The following is a 24963-nucleotide window of genomic DNA, read 5'->3' as shown; positions in this document are numbered from 1 at the left end:
AGTTACATGCTGTATAACAGATACTCATAATCTCACCTATTACTGTTGCTACTCAACTCTGAACTTCAGGATTTTTTAGATAGCAACTGAAACGTTCTCTTTGGGTTGCTTTCTTTCCCCTCTGTTTATTAAGTCTCATATACAACATGAATGTTCACCAGACTTATCCAAAAGAACAATCTCATACATATCTTAACTGTCAGTAAGTAAAAATTTTCTTTTCACTGAGAACTTTGCTGCCTGTAGTGTTTGTACTACAAGTTCATTCATGGAACAGTACCTACTGATCTGGTCAGCCAATCTGCAGGAATATTAAGGAAGATTTTTTCCATCAGCTCAGACACCACATGTATATTAATCTCACATCCTCCATCCTCCACTGTCATCAAAGCGGGTCTAGGTACAAAAACAAAAGGCTCTTGAAAATTAGCTGCTGCAAAATTTGCGAATGAAAATTATACAATGTAATACAATCCTCCAACATATCAAGTAGAAAATTTCTATGCACACATCTGTCAAATCTGTACAGGTAGAACATGAGCTTGAAATACACCAAATATCACTACACAATGTTAACATTACTTCTAAAGTTACAAGTAAGCCTTACTATGAGACAACTGCAGAAAGCCAGGCTTTAGTAATCTCTTTCACTGAAAGAGGATGAGAACTGCACCAAATGACTTTAAAAACAAAACAAAACAAAACAAAACAAAAAAAAAAACAGAGAACATAAACATAAGGGAGATTATTTAAAAAGGGAGGTTTTTTTTGAAGGAGTCTTTCATTCCAGTAAGACTCCTAAGTTATCTGAAGTCTTGTATAAGCAAAATATAACGCAGGAAAATTTACACATCCACAGCTTTTCTCTATTCATGTTTTATTACAGTTAAAGGCTGCCCAGAGAGGTTGTGGATGCCCCATCCCTAGAGGTGTTCAAGGCCAGATTGGGTGGGGCCTTGGGCAGCGTGGTCTCATATTAAATGTGGAGGTTGGTGGCCCTGCATGTGGCAGGGGGTTGGAGACTCATGATCCTTGATGCCATTCACAGAATCACAGAATGGCCAGGGTTGGAAAGGACAACAAAGTCATACACATTAAAGTACTTAAAGTTACAGCATTTCAAGAATCAACAACAGCCTTTATTTACCTTCTTACACTTGACCAGATGTGGAACTTTCAGTCTACTCTACATGAAAAAAACTAAAACTGTCAGAATCTGTTGGCAGCTTTGCAAGCACTTTGTCTCCCCACTGACACTTCCAATCACTAAGATTAAATACCAAGGAAAACACTGGAAAAAAAACATTTCAATTTCCTTAAAATGTAATGAAAGTAAAACAACACCAGACTAACATATAGTCTTATTTTGCCATTACTGAAGAAACCAAATGCTTGAAAATACTTCCATGATTTACGTAAGCTGGCATAGTATTTCAAAGGAGGTGTCGGCACAGTAGTTATTAATATCAGATCCAAAGAGGAGATGGTCTTACAAATTAAGCTTGTATGACCATTTGGAAATTAAAACAAGTTCCTTTTCCGGTATTTGTCAGTAGGTACTTCTGATGTTTATTGATCTTTAAATACTTTGCACAGCGTCCCACATTCTAGCTGCTAAATGTCAGTAAATGCCACTGCTGTCAACTGCAGTGATTTCAGAGAGCACCAAGGAAGACCTTGGGAAGCAATTTATTCAAAAATACTAGTAATCCTCACTCATATTACCAAAAGCCTGTTTGAAAGTTTAGAATGACTTATGAAGAGATCATTGCCACCTATGCTGTGCTTCCACCGAATATTAACAAGCTCACTAAAAATATGAAAGAATAAGAAGTAATAAATCTGCAATTGCCTGTTGCTACCAGCAAGTACCACTACATAAAGTGTAAAGCTTTGAAAACCAAAGACAAAGGTGGTCTAAATATAGTAGATAAGTTCTTCAATAGAAATTCTTCTTCCTTGTCTCTTAGTTTTCAGGATTTCTTCTGACTTTTCTTATTCATATCACAGCCCAGAAGGATTATGGAAGTACTTACACACTATACAGCACTTCAGTAAAGATGAATGCTCAGCATTCCGGTCATACAATAATACAGATAAAAGAAAACCATTTAAGCATATATACATACATCTAAGCTTGTATCTTCAGCATCTAGAAAAAAAAAAGCTAAATTGGGTTCACAGCAGATGAACAAAACTGGGCTCCAACAGTTCAGTGGAAAAAGTTGGTGAGTTATAGCACTGACACAGGGAATGACTACACTGACCTGCTGAAGTGGAACATAGATTTAAGACAACATAATTCTCTTAAGTATAAAGATCCTACCACACTATCTATTTAGTATCTTAAATATTTGCATTCTTAAAATAACATTATATTAGGCTTATCAATTCCTACTCTTCCCTGAAGCAGCACCTCAAATTACAGACTAATCATTCAACATCAACACGCGTTCAAAAGCTGAAGATCCAAACACTGGAAATCTGTTATGATTTTTCTCTCCTCTTCAGTGAGAGGGCAAATGGATGCAATTCATGTTCACCTTATGAAAGAGGTGGGGGAATCTTTTCAGTTAAAAATGGAACTTTTTGCACTTCATTCTCCCTCATAGGATAAAAGCAGCATATAATTTTGCTATGATACTTGAATTTACTTTGGGCTTTTGAAATGTATAATTATGTTTCTACATCAACTAGATCTGCTTTGTTTCTTAAAGTAAGCATCCATCTTGTGTCACAGTGCCATCTACTGAGAACTTCACATCCCTGCTCTTGAAGAATGCTATTGAAATCATTTGTTAGTACAATTTCCACCAGTTTAAATATGTGGCTGTGTGTTCACACATTTTCAAACTTGGGCTGAAAGAAGAGTTGCAAGGAGTTTTACTCTGGTCCTTAAACTCCTCCTTCATCCTAACTCATCGAAACAGAAACACCTTGTTACACAATATTCAAAGGAAGGAAAAAGTTGAATTATGTATGGGTGGAATTCTTTAAAACTAATACAGCAATTCATAAATTGATCTTCGATAATAGCTTAGAAAACCAGAACACTAATCACACCTGAAGTACACAGTTTATTATGTAGGCAAGAACTTAAAGCAAAGAAAATTGTAGTTCACTTATCTAATAGAACATTTTATTCTTTTTTTTCTTGTTTACCTGTAGAATATTTTTACTTTGTTGTATGGCAAACATCTAAAACACTGCTTGTAGATCATGTTCTCATCTGCCTGAAGTTCCAAGCCACATTTAGCACAACCTGAGTATGTAATTATAGGCAGAGAAGCCAGAACACACTCCAGTGAAGTGTCAGCATGGAAGATGAGCTGCCTGTACTGACCAGTTGAAATAGTAAACTTCAGCTGTAAGACACGGGCTTTCACTTGAATCACTCCTATAGAAACAACAATTTCAAATGAAATTGCAATCAGTTTTATAGATAAAGCAAAAGGAATAGCTTTTTATATATATATTTATTTATATAATAGCTGATAAAAAAATCACTGATAAGGCTTCATGAATTTTATTCATTAGAATCACATTTAAAATGTCATATTTAAGAGATTTCTGCAGTGAAGAATTATTGTGCCTAATACTAAATGTAAAAATTTACAGATGTAGTTTCTTCTTAGCTACTGCTGCAGTAAATGCCAACATAGAAAAGCTTGAATAAAGATCAACAAAATGCAATTATTTGCAAAAATATTTGGCAAAGTCCATCAGTACTAGAAAGCAATCAAAGTTATTTTCTATCAGAAGAAAGCTGACACTGGAACACAAGTTTTCTGATGAGATAGGCCAAACTGAAGAACGTTATTCCATGGTTAACAGAATATCTACTTTGGAAGTAAAAAAATACCATCATTAGGAGAAGATTCAGTAGCTTCTATAAGCAGGAATATAATGGTGATGATTGAGTGTAATTACACAGATTGAAAAAGAAACATTCAAAAGACAAATGGAAAATTATTTCTTAAAGATCTATAGATCTCAATGCATACCAGCAAACTGAATCTCACGTTAGGTAAGTTTTAAATACAGGTTATGGATCCAGGAAAATACTACGACATGACAACTTGACAAGCTCATGATCTGATGCATCAGATGCATTCACACAGTAGTTTGGTAAAATCACCTACACATTCCAAACTCTGCTCTCAAAAGAGGGGTGGGTAAAAGTGTGATACAAACCACAACTAGAAGTAGAAACTAGTTTGCCTCCATCCTGGTTCAGAGAGACACCAAAAAGCAGAGCTTGAACAATTTGCCTTCCACTGATTTTGTACATAAACGCTTTGAAATTAATCTAACTTTGTTACTCCTACACATTTAACACTAACTTCAGAAATAAGCTTTCAACAGCAGCAGCGGTTTTACTCTAATTCTAGAGAATCAAAGAGTATCCCACAGAATCTCTTAGAGGCAAATCACATCATTACAATAGTTGGTGTGGGCAACAAAAGGCAGTACTTCTCCATATGTTCCAAAGCTATTTGTGGTGTGGCACCACACAACACTACTTTCTTACTTCTGTGCTTACAAAATGAAAGCTGCATTCACAGTTTGGCTGGACACCAAGCTGTAGCCTGTTGAATGAATTCAGGCTTTCAGAACTGCGTTAAGTTTAAAAAATAATTACTTAGAGAAACATAGCAATAACATTTTATTTAGCTATGTACTACACTACATAGACACTACAGTGCTAAATATAACAACTTTACCTGAGCATTTTTCCTCCAAATGCGCTGAGAGATTTGTCACTTTCATAAGGGATGCTTTGCTTTTCTGAAACCTTTCTTTAAATGCAATTGCTCTTTTGTCATCATCAAACAAACACTCACAGGATGACCATGGAGTTGAGTGCAGTTCAAAGTTACCTGAGACAGAACTGCGTTGGACCAGAAGGTATTTAAAGTCCCACAGATGACCTACAGAACAGAAAGCAAGTAAACAAGAGTTTAATTTTTATATTTTGGTTAATTTACAGGAAACTGAAGTCATGAGACTGAGTAACCTATGAGTTCTATTTCTTTTTTTCTTCCCCAGTTCTCTTCCTCCTCCTACTGGAAGCATGGGGAAGTGAGGAAACAGCTGCATGGTGCTGAGCTGTCGATTAGGTCAAACAAAACCAGAAACATTTGCTATAAATTATATTTAACAGTTTTTAGTCACAATGATTTGTGTGCATCCTGAGGAATTTTTCAGATGACACCAAGCTGAGTGCTGAAGAAGGAAGAAAAGCCATCCAAAGGGACCCAGACAAGTCTGAAAAGTGTCTTACGGTATAATTAAGGTACAGGTTGCAAGCTTAATTTGGTCTTGGAACTCAGCATTGGCATCACCTTCATACTTTGGGAACCATCCCTTACAAACATTACCTATGACACGCTACCTTGTGCTCTTAGAAAGCTGATGTATGGAGGAGACGAAGGATACTCTCTAGCTCCTTCAACTTCCCCTTTTCCTTAAGGCTAGAACTTAGAACATTCTTGGAATGCTCCCACTAGCAAGATCCTATTGCTGTCTCCTGTATTTCTGATTTTGTGTAAGATTAAGCAGCTACTGAGAAATACTATCCAGAGATATGCCCTAAAGCAGGACGCTTATGGGTGGTAATGTTTGTGGAAGGATATGGGCAGGTATCTACCATGGCTGCCACCTCCAATGGTTTTAGACTTCACCCCTAAATCACTGCAGAATCTTACATGACAGATAGAATGTTTGAAATAAATAAATAAAGGTATGCTCCAATCCTGGCAACGCCAGAGTTACAGCTTTCCATACTGTGCTGGCCTATCAATTGTGCCTATCAAACAGTGGTCAAATGCTATTCAACACCCTCAAAGGAAAGAGAATACCTCTAGATCTGACTCAGTCCCTTTAAGGATCATAACACAACCCTTTTTCACTAAGCCAAACAAAATATTGACTAACTTCATACATGGCATGCTTCCTCACATTCTCATATCCCTGCATAAATACTTTCAGGTCAATATACGAAATGTTGCTGCAATATTTTTGTACATTCCTTTTTAAACCATAAAGGTATTCCTACAACACTACAAATACACTGCTTTTCATATTTGCCTTGAAAACTTCCTCAGCATTTTCCCCATCTTCAGAGTTCAGAATTTTACCCCATGTTAGTCACAGTCCCCCAAGAATGCTGGTTCAACAAAAATGCATTTAATATTTTCAGTAACCTACATCTAAAGAAGATGAAAACATGAGCTGAACATGTGATGACTGTATACTGGAAGCTTGAGGGTTTTTTTTTTTTTAAATCATGAGATGAAAAACTGAACTTTTACTGCCAACAGTTTTTCGATGCTTAGAAGAGGTAGAACTTTGTGCAGTTCAAGTTTATACACAGCTTAAAATTTACAAGTCCCCATTCCTTGCTCTAGAAGGCTGGGCTACCTAGTGTGTATCCTCAGCTGTTCTATCACTAGCAGCAGGAATGGGATCACGCGCTTTCCTCATGTAACCCACACACTATTAGCTGCTGTGCTGTGTGTTCTTGCTCAGTATCGTGGGAGTTATCTTCCTGGCTGTCTTACTTGGACCAAATGTTCATGGCTGGTCTATGATACATATTTGAACAGTTGTGAAAACACTCTTATCTTGAATTTCAGATATAATCTTTTAATCATTAAAACATCAGCTACTAGATACACAGAAATCTAGCTGGAGAATAAGACAGGTTTTACAGAGAAATACAAGTGCTCAAAGTTAGAAAGAGTTGCATCACCTGTTCTGCTTTTCTACTTGAAGCATAAGGGAATTATGCCATTTTGTGTCTTAGAAATTATTTGTGATATTTAATCAATTTTTTTGAGCTCCAATACATAGTATTAAAAATACATTAGAAATTCTGTATTTGAAGTAGTAATATTCCAGCACACTAAATTCCATAAAATTTCTAAACATGTGTCTAATAAAAAGCATATATCTGCCCACAGCACAGTATGCACAAAGTAAAAGACACGCAGATTTCAAGTAATAAAGTTAATTGGTGAGTGCTTAAATTGGACTGCCTTCTCCAAGTAGTCCAGGGGTGAGGTCCTGCACTCATGTGAATTATTTAGGAGTATAAATTAGTTCTAAGCTCAGGAGGAACAGGTAGAAATTAGAATCTACATGTAAAAACTCTTGTAGTGAAAATTTATCTGAGGTTGTTTAAGCTTTCTGGGTTTTATTTTGTACCATATGACAACTGACTTTAGTAAGGTGCGCTCATCTGAAGTAATACAGTATTTGTTTCCTAAATGTATCCACTGATGAGAAATGCAAATGAGTAATCAGTTTAGAAGCCTAGATTCAGATTTTCTAAAAGAACAATAAATGCCACAGTTAAAACACAGGCTGTGTAATTCTGCAAGAAATGCTGCTGTCAGTTAATGGCTGGGCTAGATAGCAGGACTGCTGGGATACGTAACCTAATTCTGGTGGCAGGAAGCAGACAGCACAAATGAGAATTAGAAAAAGCAGCAATTCAAGCAAAAAGAGACAGCAACTGGAAGACTGAGCAAAACCAGTAGCTTACTTTACACCATTTTCTTGTTTAGTTGGCTTCTTTTGGTTTTACTTGCAGTTATGACAACAGTGCATCTTGTAACTAGATTCAAATTTGGGAACATTCACACTTTCTCAGTATTGTAAAATGAGCTCACTGATGCTGATCAGTTGCTGATGGCATTACTTCCAAATAGATGACAATTGTTAAAGATCTATTTCAAAATATGACCTTTTCAAGGAGACCTGAATAGCAAACATGACCAGTCGAACATTTTAAAGCTGTTACTGTAATCAGAGAAATCCTATGATAGTAACCTATAAAGGTTTTACCTTTTCTCCTCTGAAGTTGAGGGCACCAGGCAGCCCCTGCTCCCCACAGCACCATCTTGTACTGTTGATCTCTGTCCTGTTCTACTGTTAGAATGATTTTTCTCTGGTAGCCTCCTCTGTAGCTATACACAGATTCTGGAAAGTTTGAAATTAGGACTTGTTATATAGCACAAAGCACATTAACAAAAAAATAACACACCTCAATATTAAAATAAAACCATGGTAGTATGTTTTGAATGCAACTTCAGGTAAACAAGAAAACACCTACAATTTCTTCAGGACAGAATGAAAACATTCTGTAGTTTCTTCAGCAAGATCAATCTGGTTTGAAGGAACGCATAAAGAATATTAATTTACCTTTATCCACCTCACTACTTAGCAACAGGACACCTTCCTAGCAGGTATCTAAGCATCTTTGAGCTTAGATCTTTCTACTTACACCAGTCAGGATGATGAGTAAGAAATTGTACTCAACCTCTCAGCAACAGACTGCCATAATTGGAAACTGAAGTTAATGTACTTTCTGTGCAATATACTCAAGTAACAGCTCCACAAATTTTCACAATTCATTACAGTCATGTACAGCACAAATTAATACAGACAGTATATATAAACTGAAAATGAAGGTAAGGATCTGTAAAAAAATCTATGGATAATGCCTAAGTTTCAGTTCCACACTAAATTACAATTATTTTTATGAATTGAATCATCGAACAAAAACTCATGCTTTCTGTCCTAATCAGAGATATGTAAAATATAATAAGAGATTCCTATCTTCAAAAATCTCAACTTATGAGTAAAGGAGATTCTGACAATTCAGTTAACAAAATTGATGTATTTTTCTCCTTCCTACCAATACAATCACTAACACAAGATGACAGTGCAACATGATCAAATTAAGATGAAGATTATTATATCTAGGACTGTTGTACAGTAAAACAAAGAAGTCAATCAGAGCAGATAAGCATGGAAAAAAGGGGAATTCCTTTTCCAGCAGCTAGAAAAAACATGGCAAAACACTGCATAAAAGTACATTGCATGAGACAACCCTGATTCAGTTTTTGTTCATTTAGCCCCTCAAACTGATTCCAACTGTGTGAAATTGAGACAAAACTGATATTTTCTCCTGGCAAGAACTCTAAAAGGCATCACTTATTTCTGCTGCAATAAGTGTAATAAGCTCATGCAGCCTTGTGAGCATATCTATGACTCTATATTAAGAGCTGATGTACGTCCTGATTCCAAAACAATGGAAGCAAATTAACAATTTTAAGGCGGAAAAAAGGCTTCCGTAAAGGGAATTCCAAAATACCTGCATTCTCTATTATAAAGGAACGTGACTATTTGAAAGGCACTAAAACAGGCTGCTCAGAGGAGCTGTGGATGCCCCATTCCTGGAGATGTTCAAGTAAAGGTCGGATGGGGCCCTGGCCAACCTGATGCAGTGGTTGGCATTGCTGCAGTTAGAACTATGAAAGTATGTATCATTAAGATTCCTTCTAATCCAAGCCATTCCATGGTTCTGTTATTCCATGAAAAGCAGTAGCGCATTAAACACATGAACTGGTGACAAAAGTCCTTTGGGAGTCCTCACTATATAAAGGAAACTTACATTTCCAGAACAAATCACCTTAACGAGGTCGCTTCCTGTTCTGTTTGCATGAAGAAAATACAAGTATTGCTGTGAGACATCTTAATAGGTTCATACTGGCAATTTGGTGTTGAAAATTATAGAGAACTTGCACAGACACACGTAAGGACAATAAAAAAATACTGCAGATATTTAAGAAATGAGAAATGTAATACTTAGCTTTAAGATCTACACTAACAAGGAAAAGAACAAAAAGAAAAACATTCTGAACAAAGCACTAAAAAGGAGCACAGTTCCATTATAAAGGAAAAAGATAAAATTCCATAATAACTAAAATTGTGTAATTTTGGAAATCATATGATTTACAGTCTATAAATATTCCTTTGGTGGCATGAGGCACACATGGAAGTCAGATAGAATGCAAGGTTTGAATTAGTGAAGCCTGACTATCCCCCACGATGCTTTAATCAACAAGCCAATTTTCTAAAGCAGCAGTTACAACAAGAATGCACCTTTGAGTTTCAAGAGCTATTAAAACTAACTTATATTCTTTCACTGTAGATAAAATATATCTGTCTTTTCAGCATTCCTACTACACATTCCTTAGTGAAAACAAATCAACCACTCTGAGCAGGAACACCATGTCCATGCCCACTACCTGCATACTTCTCACACACATCTGCATGCTACTGATCAGCTAGCATGTAATAAGCTCACTCAGCAGCTGATTGCAGTCATTTTCTTCCTGTTTAGTCCTTAGTCTTCACAAAAGTTTTGTCAATCGTATCAAAAATTTGAGCATGGAACAGGAAACAACCCACCACAGGTAAAATGCAAATAGCCATTTCACAAGGCGATTCTGAAGTTCCGAAATTTGAAGTTCAGAGCATGAATTTACCTGTTAATATGGCAATGCTGATAATTTTTAAGATTGAGTGAACCAAAGTGTTTGGCTGAAGCTGGTCAAGCTGAACATACTGAACACTGTCCAGTCTCTGAACCTGCCTTCGTGGAATGTCTCCAAAGTGAGGAAATTCTGATGATACATACGCCAATAAGCCATGGAGAACGTCACCATTCACTACAGGGTAAACTTTAAATAAAAAAAAAAAAACAAAGTTAGAGGGACTCTCCTTCTTTTTTTGAGCTTAGCAGCTTAAAATCTATCACCTGTGAATATTTAAACTAACAAAACCAAATCTGTTCTGAGAATTCTAAGGCAGGAAATGCTTGAGATGTGCACTACTTGATTCAAAATTAAACTGTACTTCATCTGCCTCCTCTTGATAACATCCCAACATTAACTATAGTTACAGTATTTTAAGTTACACCAAAAAGAAGAAAGAGGCCTGGTATTGTAACTTAGTAAGAACAGCCATTCTTAACCATTTATCCAAACCTGTCTTAAATAGGTAACAGTAACCAATGTCAGGTAGACTAAGAACAAAGCAAGTTCACAGGAACACTTGTGCTATCTTCCCACTTCCCTCCAACGCTCCAGAAATCCTCATGCTTAATAGGCTGTAAATAATTTTCCCTGATTTTCTCATTTTCTTAAGCCTTACGAGGTCATGGTGAACTTACCTACACTGTTTTGTACCGTCCAGCTGCCTGCATTTCTACTTTTATCTACATATGAGGCATTGCCAATAAATGCATTACTTCAAACTAGTATTTTAACACAAGGAAACTTATGCATTATTATCTTACATTCTTCTGGATTAAGAACTGAGTAGTTCCCCAGATTCAGTAACTGACTGGTAAATGTAGACTGCAGCATTATTTCTCCATACCAGTGATTCTCATACATCATGATATCTGCAAGAAAAAAACAACCTTATTAATTCATGTGCAAACTGTATTGAAGTACCATACTTATTTTCTCAGCTATAGAACCCAGAATCTTGACGTTGGCTCCACATCAGAACTTTACTTTTGACTCCCCCCTCTTTAGCTTGCTATTTTCAGTCTCTCATCATCTACTATGTCTTCTTCATTCTCAACTTGTTTGCCTGCCCTCTCTCTCTCTGCCTTATGCCTTCTTCACTACCAAAGACACACTGCATCTTAGTGTGCAAGACACCTATGGCTGACATTGATATATGCAAGGGACTTGCACAAAAACGTGGAAAAAGTACAAACACAAATTTAGTCATTCAAACTGCTAAATTTAATGGGCTGCAAGATGGCAGGAAGGTGCCAAAGCTGTAACACCACCCACAGGAGTGATCATATGAAGTAAGAATTTCAGAGATATCACTTTGAAGCACAGTGATTTTTCTAATCTACCAACATCCCTTCAGAAGACTTAATCAATTTGCTCATTTGCTTGGCTTTATCCTTCATATAAAATATTTAAGAGCCCAACACCAAGCGCTGTATAAGCAAAATTGCTAAGCTATTACAGTGCAACATTGCTGGCAAGAAATATAGTACTGAGGTTATCTAGAAACACTTTTGATGTATTTGGGAGTAAGCAAGTCTGAGCAGAGAACAAAGCCCGCCTTATCTTCAATTGCTTTAAAATAACTACCAGTGCAATGTAAGTGCTTACTTTAAGAACTCTTGTTAACAAACAGATGTAGGCATCTTTAAGGTATCATTGAGCTATTCAAAGAAAAGTACTTCTATACTTTTTTTTTTCCATTCTTTTTTTTTTTTGCAAAAACTGAACATTTAGATAGCTATAAAGTTCTTATCAACCCCAGCCCTAGATTAGATGCAATGTAGTTTTCTATTTTATTGCATTCTCTTAACAAAGGGAGCTCCTAATATGCATTAACAAGTACAAAGCATTCATCAGTACACGTCTTCATATGCTGCAGAGAAGTTCAAAAGAAGAAATAACTAATGTCTGGTCTGTAACAGCACTTCTGCCTTAAAACATGGACAGGTTAAACTGTCAGGATGACCACAATAATTCAAACTGACTTTGAGCGATATGAGTGATACAAGTGATGTTAGAAAAACTCACAGATGGTTAGGCATAATTCCAAGCTACTAATTACACACTAGTCTACTTCCAATGGGCATTTAAGATCCATATTTAAAAACAAACCAAAACCACTTCTCACCTGTAAGTAATACGACATCTCCAGGAAACACAGTGAGTGACCAAAACGCAGCACCACGCCACAGCACCACCTTTCTCTTAGTTCCTGACTGATCAGTAACTACAATTGTTGCTACAGGAACTTTACATGAAGATTTGGGTCTGGTCTTCATCTGTATTTCTTTGATAAGACATGGGTGTACTATGGTGACCAAAACATTGTACTTCTGAGTTTTGCAGCAGCAGTCCTTAAGTGGTGATACTAATTTCCCTTGAGGCTTGAACTCCATCCACTCTTGACCCACTGTCATTCCAGGACCGGATGGGGAAGAATTCAATTTAGCTCTCTTTGATTTAAGCTGCCTTTTAAACGTTGTGTTAAAAATATGAAAAAGATCTTCAGACTTGTGGGCTCTTTTATAAGAGTTCTTACGAGAGCTTTCTACTTGAGAGCACAGTATCCCCGAGCTCAATGGTTCAATATGGATTTCATTTATGAATTGCCCAGCAGGAACTTTACATTCATGAGACTCCCCTGAATTTTCATTAGAGCTTTCTTCTCTTCTGGTGTCTTCAAAGCCAATGTTTTTCTCATCACCATCAGAACTGAAAAGTTCAGGAGAACTTGTATACTCCTGCTTACACTCATTTTCAGCCAAACAGAGACATCTTCCAGCACCAGATTCCAATTGGTAGTCATCACATTGCCTTTCTTCATGCTTACTCTGTCCTTCTGTCTTCAATAGTTCTACAGTTCTTTTCCGCATCTCATTCTGGCTCTTAAAGTGATCATGTGCAAAAGCAGCTACCTGACTTGAAGTCATTATGCTACGAAATTCAGTATCAGTCGACACTGCAAGATCTGAACAGTCACTTAATTCTCCTTTTGCTTTGGACTCTTGATTTTGGGGGAAAAACACATTCAGATATCTACTTAAATGTTCATGGTGATCATTTCTGTGATTCGATTCAACACCTTGTTCCACAGACCTTAGGTGTATGTTGATCTGCTTTGTACTACCAACCAGATCAGAAATGTCAGAGTCCCTAATTCTTAAGTGACTGGATTTTCTTTCAGTGAAGTCTGAACAACTGCCATGTGATTGTTCATCCTGTCTACCTGATTTCACAAATATCTGAGGGAGGCAATCTGCAGCCTCACCTGTGTGTGCACTTATGTGCCCATCTTTGGATATTTGAAAATCAGAATAAATTAAACCTCTCGTCTTTTGGGATGAAGTAGCACAAGTTACTACCACAGGTACAAAAGATTTCAAACACTCCTTTTCTACCATTAATCTCTTCTGTTCAGACTGCTGAGAGCTGTAATCATTTGTGGGAACTGCTGTGACTACAGAGTTTCCTGCTTGAAACACGAAATGGTCAGTACCTTTGTCTTCTTCATTAAAAAGATTGTGTATGTCATAGGAACAGTGGAGTTCTTTCCACTTCTCAACAGCAGGTACTGAACTACTTTGTTCCGACACATCTAGCAGGCTTGAAATACTGGGTGCTCCAACAAAAATATGAATTTGAGGTCTTTCTGACATTTTTTTTTTTTTTTTAAACTTTAAAGTGTGATTTACACAGTAACTACAATACTAAATGCTGCCAAAAATTATATGCAAACTTTTCCTTATTTTAAGGTATATAAACTTTGAAGGAATATTTAACCGCTGATAGAAAACATCACTTAAAGTCTATACATTTAAATGCACGATTTAAAAAAATGGAAGTTACTTCCTGTTTACTTACTTTACAAGTAAGTAAAGAATACTAACTCATTTCTCATCCTTATACTTGGAAACATGGCAGATGTAGACTTGTAGTGAAGATCAGAATGTAATGAATAGATCCTAACAAAGATCTCAGGAATCAAATTTTATTAGTAGTTCACTCATTATATGAGCAGACCTGTGTTCAGATACCATAAACATAACTTAAAATTATAAATAATAAAAATAGAGCTACTTTTGGTTAATTTAGAGGAATTTGGTAGAAATGCATGATTTTACACAGCTATAAATTAACAAGCCTGGTTTAGCAGAAAACCCACTACATTAGGTCAACTAATATTTTAAGGCCAGGTCTCAGGATATTACCAATAACTTTATAAATATTTAATAAAAACAAAGTAGTCAGTGTAGACTGAGCAAATGATTTAGAAGTTAATTCATATTTTTTATCATGCTGTCCAAGTTCCTAGCTTTTCCAGCTTGTTAAAAAAAAATTTAGCTCACACTAAAAAAAAAATACTTTTTTCTCTTAAGATATCTGCTAAGCAGTCATTTTAAAATACTCAGATACAGCTAAAAGCATTGTATGCATTAAAATGCAGGCACCTAACGGCATGTTTAAGTTTTAGCAGCAGTGTTAATAAGAGCTGTCGTAGCAGGAATTCTGTGAAGGTAGGAAACAGAGCACCAGCTGAGAAATTCAGGAACTAATCCAGCTGCAAACAGAAGAAACAGCATTAAAACAGACACAGCAATCAAAAGTACAGGTTGCTCTGGAAGTAATGCCTCATAACACCATTTGATAGAACAAATTCTCAGCTATAAAGCATTATTTTTCAACACAGTCACCACCATTAGTTGTGCATTTTCACCAGCAATCAATGACAGGCTGCACACCGTGCTCACAAATATCTGCACCAGTGGAGATAACCGACTGATCACTGCTGAAACGTAGCATCCACCACCTCACTGTGCTCACACCCACTCTTCAGGCTCCATAAACGTCCAGCAAACATCAATGAATGCCAGTGGGTGTCATTGTGTCTGCATGGCAGAATTCAATTCCACACCTTTGTTTCATCCGTGTCAGGTGCCATTCCGTCAGACTGTCCTTCTGCTGCCATCTGTTACACAGCAACAAAACATACTGCAGTATTGGTGGGAAGGCTCAACCTCTACTGCCGTATCACCAACATCCTCTTCTGACATCAAGAGCTGAGATAAAATGGGAGGCATTACTTTCGGAGCAGCCCTCACAGTAGCTCTTTTCAGTTCGCCCTTAACTGCCGTTTCCTTAACAATCCACTAGGGGTCGATAAACCTGCACATTCAAATGCTCATAGCAACAAGAAAAACTACAAACATGCCGGCAGTCTAAACCCAGGTGTCTTACAGATGCAACTGAGGAAACAGCATACAGCCACTGCGATCAGTCAGAACACAGCACATAAAGAAAAGTTACAAAACACAGCAAGTGACACTGCAGTCACTTCAGCTCACCTGCAAAATAAATCATACTTAACCTGGAGCACAGTATCCACATTTCTACATTTATACATTTAAATTACTGCTCGAAGGAATGCAACTTTTAAAGGACAATTATCATATGTGTGGAAGCTGCGTATTACATAACTATGGAATGATAAAACACTAATAAGCAAGAAGAATTACCAGTTCAACATAGAAAATAATAATGGATCAGGTAAGAAAGGAAAGAAAGGCAGATGAATTATTCAGGGACAATAGCAGTGGAGAGTCAAGGTAGTATGGTTAGGGTGCAGTTGGACTTCATGATCTTGAAAATCTTTTCCAACCCCAGCTATTCTACGAATTTATGACAGTGAGGCTGAATCCTTAAACAAGTTAAGAGATAGGTAGGAAAAAAAAGCCCTCCAGTGCACAACACAAAATAATTTCAAGAACAGATCTGCTACAACAAACAGAACTTGTTACTCTTATTTTATGCAAACTTCAGAACTGTAATCTGACTGGAAAGACTAAATTCTTTCCTCCATTTCAAATTTTATTGTCTACTACTAGCTTTTTTTTTTATTTATTTAAGTTATGTCAGTACAGTCACTACAGATGGGTATCCTTTTAAAGCAAGTACCCTATAATGTAATGTTAGGTCTAGCAAGAAGGAAGAGATACATGAGATGTTGAAACAAATTACAAAGATCTCTTCTACATGTGCTATAACACAAAAGAACTTAAGTTCTGACACTATCTGTGCTATTTCTGAAACATTTAGCAGAGATTAGCAAAATAATATCAACGGGCTTTGTGAGGAACAGTTCCTTCATTTCAAGTAACTTTTACAAGGGCTGAATACAAACCTGCCACAGGTGCTCCAGTCCTGCAGTCCATTGCTTGTCCTTTTGACCTGCAAGAGATATCAGAGGCTTTTCTCAATTCCACTAGAAAACCTCAACCATTTGTGCATCAAACGTTCAGCAAACTATGTGTTCCAGTAAAAATAATTTACTTAACTATTTTCTATACTCTCAGAGTAGGCCAACAGAATGCTCAGAAGAGCTCTTAATAAGGAAATAAAAAATAGGATTCAATTGCACTGTTAATGAGCCCACCAATATCAGTCTTTTATGAGTTCTGGGGACACTGGAAGGGCAATTTGGCTGCTGAGGAGAGATAATAAGACATGTAGAGGCTAGTTTATAGGGCTGGAGTTGCAAGAGCTTTCAGTGACTGAATTAGATATAAAGTGGGTGTTCTTGATAGCATTGAAATAAGGGCTACAATAGTTTTATGTACCTTTTATAACGTGGCACCAAACCTGCACCCAATACTCACGGTGAGGCCCCACAGCACAGCAGGACAATCCCTGCCCTCACCCAGTGGCAGTGCTGGGCCTGACGAACCCTTTGGGCTCCCAAGGCACACAACTGGCTCATGTTCAAGTTGCTGTTACCAGAACCCCCAGATTCCTTTCTGCAAAACAGCTCTCCAGCCTCTTGTCCCACACTTGTACTTTTTTTTCCCTGCCACCTTTACAGATATGTTTGTGCAAAGTTAAGTTTTCTTCAATTTTCCAATTCCAAAACTTCTCCAAACTTTTTTTTTTTTTTTTCCACTTCATAGATTTCTGTAGGATATTACATCAAAACAATTGAATCTTGCTACTACTTAGCAAATTTCTGCTTCATTGATATTTTCAATACCTTCAAATTTGATTTGTCTTCAGAGCTTAGAAATGGTTGGTCTCCATCTTGCCCACAGCAGAGGGTTTGAAGTAGATGATCTTTAGGGTGCCTTCCAATCCAAGCCACTCTATAATTCTAGGCATTTCCCAGCTCACCTAATGAGCCCACTAGCAAATGACCTTGTTTGGCAATTTGAGTGATTTGCTAGATCAAAATCACCAGCCACAGTGTCAATAATAGACAGTGATTATAAAGTGATTATAATCACCTCTGTCTTGAAATGAAAAATACTTTTAAATAGTTTGGGCAAATTCCCCATAGGTAAAATTGTTTAAAGAATCATTACTATGCCATCTTTAGAACAACATTAGTATTTATTTAATGAATTTTGCTACCAAAGTTCTCTGCCTTGCTCTAGAGAGAAAGAATTACTATTAATCTTTAAAAAAAAAATGAAGAAAATGGACAGTCTAATCATATTACAGACACTACTATCACAAATAAAATGTTTGTTTTTTAAATTGTGTATTTAAGTGATCCGACAGGCTGAGGGAGCTGGGCTTGTACTGCCTGGAGGAAAGAAGGCTGCGGGGTGACCTCACTGCAGCCTTTCAGTACCTAAAGGGAGCCTACAAACAGGAGGGGAATCAACTCTTTGAAAGGATTGATAACAGCAGGACAAGGGGAAATGGTTTGAAGTTGAGGGAGGGGAGATTTAGGTTGGATGTCAGGAAGAAATTCTTTACGGCGAGAGTGGTGAGGTGCTGGAACAGCTGCCCAGAGAGGCTGTGGATGCCCCATCCCTGGAGGTGTTCAAGGCCAGGTTGGATGGGGCCCTGGGCAGCCTGGTCAAATATTAAATGTGGAGGTTGGTGGCCCTGAATGTGGCAGAGGGTTGGAGATTCATGATCTTTGAGATCCCTTTCAACCCAGGACATTGTGTATGATTCTGTGTGAAATCTGTGGATAGAAAGGGGTTAACTATGAAGATAACAGGAGCTAAAGCTTGTAAAGATAACAAAAAACTGAATACACATATCCATTATATCTGTTAATTATTACACTATTTCTTGATTTGTGAAAAGGTGCTTTATCTGTAGAGCCAATAAAAGCCTACCTTTTTATCTCTGAAATGGTCAGAGTCTGATTGACTGGTCAATGATCTTTTAAAAACTGTAGCTACATCAGCAAGTTTCACATTTGCAAGACACTGCAGCTAAACATTAGTACACGTACTGCAAGAAATACATAATGGTACACAATATCTCCTTCAACGTACACAGCAAGACAGGAATTTTTAAAATTAACAGTTTTTAAAATGCACAACTACATCACTAAATGTTAAACCAGAGTAATTTGTTGTGTATAGGACAAGATATCCAGACTTGCTTGAAAACTCCTCTTCTGATAGAGGTACTCCAGAAACTTTTTGTGAAGCTAAGTATCCCCCAAACTACCTTAAAAAAATTGCTTTTATTCCCTATTTTACTCTTCATTAAAGGTGTCCACTCACTACAATAATCACTTGAGCATTAGGCCAAGGTAATTTAAAGGGAGCAGGAGCATGACAGATTCAGCTGCTCATCAGTTGTGATGAATGATAGTCATAGGCATAAATTCCTGATTTTCAAAATGATATGCAAGTAACATGTCATCAGGGCTTTACTATTCTATGCACAGCAAGTTAGCTGCAGAAGTTCTACCTCTAGGTAACAATTTTGTTGTCTTTTACACAGTAAGCTTCAAGCAGTAAATAAAATTACACAGACAGTAATGTATCAGAAGATGAAGAATTAAAGCAATATTATGGAAACACGCATCTTTTTCCCTTCTCAAATTCTTTATGAGACATAACTATGGAGTGTGCTCTTTTCACTTCTGATGTTGTTTGATTCTGAACATCTTAACCAGTATGTAGTTCATAACCTGATTCCTACATCAATTCATTGGCCATTGCCTGTTGAAAATTTGGCTATTTAGAGAACAAATACATATAAGAAGGATATTTCAAATCTTAAATGTGAGCTTTTTTACCCCTCTCTCATTTGCATGGTTGATTCTACACTTCTAACTGTAGTTAGAAGACAGTGGCACTGACCTAACAGAAAAACAACTCTTAATAGCTATCTTCACAGCATTCACTTCCAGTTAAATTCACTCTGTAGTTTCTTTTCTTGAATAAAGTTATACTGTATGACTGTTAAGTAGAAAATCTCCGAAGATATTCACCAGTCAAAGGAAAAATGGATGCAGAATGCTAACTATATCACAGGCAATAGACCTGTGATAACCTCAGAAGCCTGAGCCAACCGCAAGCAGTGTAGTGACAGTTTCACACATTTTTAGATTCTGAACAACAACACTGGGACAAAGATATGAACATACAACATGTCTGTGCAACTTGGGCAAGAAAAGAAAAAAGCTCCAATCAAAAATATTTCTCTTACACTGCAATTAAGATGTTTTCTCTAAGTGTTTGGACTGTATATAGGTATTTATTCAACAGCTGCATTAGATATGAATGCAAAAATTTTTTTGAAACCAAAGTATGCAAAAAAATCTGACAACTTAAACATTACACATTTCCAGTTCAGTCACTGAGATAACCCTTCTCGCCTGAGAACTGGAGTAAAGGGACTATGCTTTTTGATCATATTCACCAACTTCCTGCTTTGCAAGATCTTGTCTTTTAAGCAACAAACATTACTTATTTGATTTTTGTTTTGCAATACACTAAAAACACATAATTAGAGATGAACAGTGTCTGTTACAAACAAAAGTAGTTAAAAGTTCTTTAGAACAGTGACCTTATGAGTAGGAAGGAAAGATAAAGGTAAAAGGTCAAAGATACACAGAAGCAATGCGCATGTTTTAAAGAACGTGCATTCTATAAACCCTTCACTTTGAGAACTATTTCAGAAAATTGAGCTACTATACTTTCTGCCAAGGAAAGATACTCCTCCAGATACTGCAGTATAGTCCAAAACTTCACAATTTAGAATTAAAACGTTGGGGGGAGGGGGAGGTGGTGATTTTTTTTTTTTCTCCCAGAAAAAAAATAAAAGGCCAAGTCTGCAGAAAATTATCCACAAGCATAACTACCAGTAAAAACCTATTCCACAATTTAAATCTTCTGATAAACTGAAGTTGATATATAAATACAGGACATAAGATGAAAATGAGGCAGTTCGTCATTGTCAAAGAAACAAGATCTAGCAGCCCTTCACATCAGATTAACTGCCTGTATATTTATTAGGATTATGGTGAAAAAGAAAACATGCAAGGCTTGCATCAGATTTTTATTTTCTTATTGTAAAAGTCTGGCTATTTTAAAAAGGCCAAATTATTTAATCAAGAGAACAATTTGTTTCCAAACTGAGTAACAACTCACTGACCTTTGTTTTAGTAAGGTTTTTTTTAAATCTATTTTTAAGACAGTAAATGCCTTTCAATTTAACAATACAAACACCAGTGCTATTATACTGTGCTACAGACAACATGATTCAAGTACATCTTCCCATATAAACTTCCAAATTTAAAGGGAGTTTATAAAAAAAGATGGAGATTGACTTTTTACACAGTCTGATAGCGATTGGATAAGAGGGAATGGTTTTACACTAAAAGAGGGGAGGGTTAGGTTAGATGTTAGGAGGAAATTCCTCACTCAGAGGGTGGTGAGGCACTTGAACAGGCTGCTCAGAGAGGTTGCTGATGTCCCATCCCTGGAGATATTCAGGGTCAGACTGAACAGAGCTTTGAGCCATTTGATCTACATGGTGACAACCCTGTCCATTGTAGGGGACTGGAACTACAGTATTTTAAGGTCCCCTCCAAGCCAAGCAATTCTATGATATCTAATGCATTTCCCAAAGAAACCAAGATTCCACTTAGGTTCAAAACATGTAAGCTGGTATTTCATGTTTCATGGAAGTTTCTAATATCCATCTTCCACAGCATGTATGCAGCACTTGGATTAACTGGTTCTAGAATACAAATAGCCATAATCAAAGGCTGCTCTCACAACTGCACTCACCATAGTGAGTCAAAAAATAGAGGTTACTCACCCATTTTGTATGTGGCTCCCATCCTACAGCAGGCAAAAAAATAATATTTTTTCTTTACAAAACGTTGACTCAAAAAAGGAGAAGACTATAAAAACTGGAGATCAATGCTTCAGACAAGAGCTGTAGGTAAGACTGCCGTGCTTGTGCCTTTGCACTGTGGGAGACAGGGTGTTGAAAACCTACCTTTCCTAAAATGAACAAAGCCTTATGCAAATCAGTTGTCTGTAAGTGTTACTAAAATACCTTTCACTCTTCACAACTGGATACGTTAGCACTAGAGTTTAACGAAAAGTCACACTTCCTGTTGCATTCTGAAGTCAAGTGGTATATTTTTAACCTGTCAGAATCATTAAGCAACTCAAGTTACATGCTTGTTAACTCAAAAGGCCACCCACTCACCCAAAGGAGTCATAATAGCAATCACTAGGATCAAGCTGTGCTCAAGGACTGTGTAAAACTAGAAACTACTTGAACAGTTCTAGTAGCAACCAGTTAACATACATGCCCACAAGAACTCTGTACACCAACAACTTAATAGTTTGTTCTCTTCCTCACTCTATATGCAAGACTCCTCCATAAGAACAAACAACCTTTCTATAAACAGGAACTAGTATTTTTTGGCCAGACTGAGAATATGGTACCAGGCACCATTGGTACAGCCACGTTCTGAACATTTTAACTATGTATTCTGTATGCAATTACATCCTTCACGTAAGGTTATTAATTTACTTTTGTGTGGTACAATGTAACTTACAATTTTATGTATTAAACAGAAGATCTCTTACGATACTTTCATAGCTCAGGAAGAAAGGAAAGGAGGCTTTATACAGTTTCTCCACAGATCTAAGACCTCAAAAGCATACAACATGCTTCTGATGTGAGTGCTGCACTTTAAACAAGTCAGATTTTTAATTACATGGGAGTGATAAAGCAATAGTGATACAATACAGCAATTAGGATACAAGTCAGCTTTTGTTCTTGAAGATACAGAGAAAATTTGAGGCTAATTTGGACTCTCTCCTTCCCTCTGACTCCAAAGAAATACATTTCAGCCTTAGCAACTGAAAGATACGATCTTAAAAGACAGCAAGACTCATTTCAGAGATAAAGCTACCTTTAGCAGCTCTAACCTTCAGAGTAGGGCCAATCTGGTTCTATACAACAATGAATGGCACTACAGAGATCACAAATGGTTCACTGCACATCCTTGTTTCTTACTGTGGCTACAGAACCAATGTACCTGCCCTTTCTTTATAGGACTCCATGAACGTCAACCAAGCAAACAGTTCCACCAGCATTATGGATAAGGAGTAAAGTTGTTAATTTACTACAGTGCTGCAGGGAAAAACAAAACAAAACAAAAGCGGGAAGATAAAATGATTTCAGAGTATTTTAAATTAAACTGCTTTAAAAATTCAAGACTCAAAAAGTTTAGAAGGTTTTTTTTTTTTTTTTTTGTTTTTTTTTTTTTTTTTTGGAAGTGTTTGCCTATCAAGAAATTAAGAAATGATTCATAAATGAAATTAATTGCCATTAGCTTTTTAACAGATAAGCCTTTCCATTTCAATGGTTTAGATAGATATTAGTTTAGCAAACTAGTTAAGCTTTAACAGAGAACAGGTGACACTGAGTAACTATCAACACAGCTGACTGAACCAAAGGTGCCTTTTAGACATAAATTTCCCCCATTTCAAAGGTAGGTAAAGTTCTTGCTCCCCAGCCACCCTCCCCCTAGTAACTAGAAGTAATTTGTACAACTTAGAAGTTGTAAATCACAATTTTTATTCTACTCAATAAAAAGTTATGTCCATAAATTTGCTAGAAGATGTCAACACTGGAGAAAATCCATCTATCACTGTGCACAAAATGCTTGAAGCATTGGTATATATAGCCTATACAAACATCTGTTCCCGCAGTAATCCAGCAATCCAAACCTACCTCTGACAAAATCAAAAACCTCAAGATGAGGTGTTAGAAATCATCTTTTATCTTCCTCTACTGTGTTAAGTCCTCAACAGCATAACTACTGATTAAAGCCTTCTTGTATCTTTATTATTCTCAGTAAAGATATATCTTCTCCTCGCTGTATTAGTGTTAGAGGCAATACCTCAATTACTCTTTGTACCAAAACAGTATTACTCTATTGTTGGGCACTCCATTGCCTTTAATTCAATAACTTTCTAACATAAAACTATTACTTACAGTACTACACAGTCCTCATTATTGAGCTGTATTACATTAAGGGTGAGAACAGCTTCATCCACCTGCTGCATTACAAGTAGCTTATCTGAACAGTCTTTAAAACCATTTATTTCACTTACATTTTTTTTCATCCTTGGGAATATTCTAGACACCCCCAGTTCTTCCCTCAAACAGCCTGGGATAAAACTGAGCCACATATCTGCATGCTCATCACATTCACTCATGCTAGCAACCCAATTTAAGGAGAAATAATCTTCAGTGAGAGAAGATGGTGCTCTGCATAACAGAAGATGATCAGTCTTAGTACCAAAAATTGACAAGACCAGTAGAAAAACAAAACATGAAGAAACTCAAAATGCCTGAAGGACGTAGCGTATAATCAGCTATTGTCTCGAGTACAGAACAATTAATGATTAAATACACAATGTTTTTGTCTTTCCCAAGAAATTCACAATTAAAATCCATTTGTGAGCTCTTAAGAAGATAGCAGATAAAGCAGAAAAACAAAAAGCTATTACATTAAACATACCACCTACTATCTTTTTCCAGATACTTGCAACCTTTACAACTGATCAAAGAACAAAATGTACTGCTTGTTGAATTCTTGTCTCTGCTGATATTCTGAGTTACTTGACATGTCACTGCAAATCCTACACTGATGTTTCTAATTCTATACGGAGAGACTTATCTTGCTGGTAAAACCAATATACCATGCAAATCAGGAGACATGAGCTCTTAACAACTTAACATGAAATGAAATACAACCACACATCATTTAACACAATCATTTTGAAACACTGGAACAGAAAAGATATCTAAGAATTAAAGACAAACAGCTGAAGTATCAGCACAAACCTGAAAAGCAAGTAGAGATGCAGTTTATGGTATAGATATCAGAAGTAACTGAAAAGATATCTTTCCCAAAACAAAGATTAATGTTCAACAGATAAGATATTCAGTAACAAATGAGCAAATGTTCATTGATGTTTGAAGCTTTTGTCAAGAACTCCTATAACATCACAACATAAGGTACAAAGTATTATAAGCTGTGGCTGCCAACAGAAAAATCATGCAGAAAACTGAACATCTGGATCACTGTAAAAAAAAAACAAAAACCAAACAACTCGCAATAAAACATGGGACCAAGCATTTAACTCCCATGAAGAATGAGCAAATATTTGGTTTGATAGGGAATGAAGAGTAAAGCATCCAAAGCACTGCCATCTTAAGCTGTAATGCTGGTTAAAAGCTGTAAAAATGTGAGAGAAAAAAGGTATCAGCACAACATTGAAAGAGTTAAGAATCT

At 36.6% G+C, this 24963-nt stretch overlaps 1 protein-coding gene across 5 annotated transcripts in view; it reads right to left on the bottom strand.

Moving 5' to 3' along the window:
- SHLD2 (shieldin complex subunit 2) overlaps positions 1 to 24963 on the bottom strand; it is a 36666-nt gene that overhangs the window by 1117 nt on the left and 10586 nt on the right. The window contains exons 3-11 of one of the 5 annotated variants that reach the window (XM_042818076.1): positions 16567 to 16613; positions 15301 to 15354; positions 12517 to 14946; positions 11153 to 11260; positions 10341 to 10535; positions 7852 to 7986; positions 4725 to 4931; positions 3163 to 3397; positions 281 to 396 (exon numbers count right to left, since the gene is read on the bottom strand). In XM_042818076.1, coding sequence (XP_042674010.1) covers positions 281 to 396; positions 3163 to 3397; positions 4725 to 4931; positions 7852 to 7986; positions 10341 to 10535; positions 11153 to 11260; positions 12517 to 14044 — 2524 coding nt within the window. In that variant the 5' untranslated portion in view covers positions 14045 to 14946; positions 15301 to 15354; positions 16567 to 16613. The other 4 variants (XM_042818078.1, XM_042818074.1, XM_042818079.1 and 1 more) reach the window with 4 other exon arrangements.

This window comes from Centrocercus urophasianus, unplaced genomic scaffold, assembly GCF_019232065.1.
Source record: "Centrocercus urophasianus isolate 14NV4802_14NV808 unplaced genomic scaffold, USGS_Curo_1.0 seq_17, whole genome shotgun sequence".
Classification (NCBI taxonomy): Eukaryota; Metazoa; Chordata; class Aves; order Galliformes; family Phasianidae; genus Centrocercus; species Centrocercus urophasianus.
The sequence above is the reverse complement of the archived record's forward strand: the minus strand, read 5'-3'. Positions and strand labels throughout refer to the sequence as shown.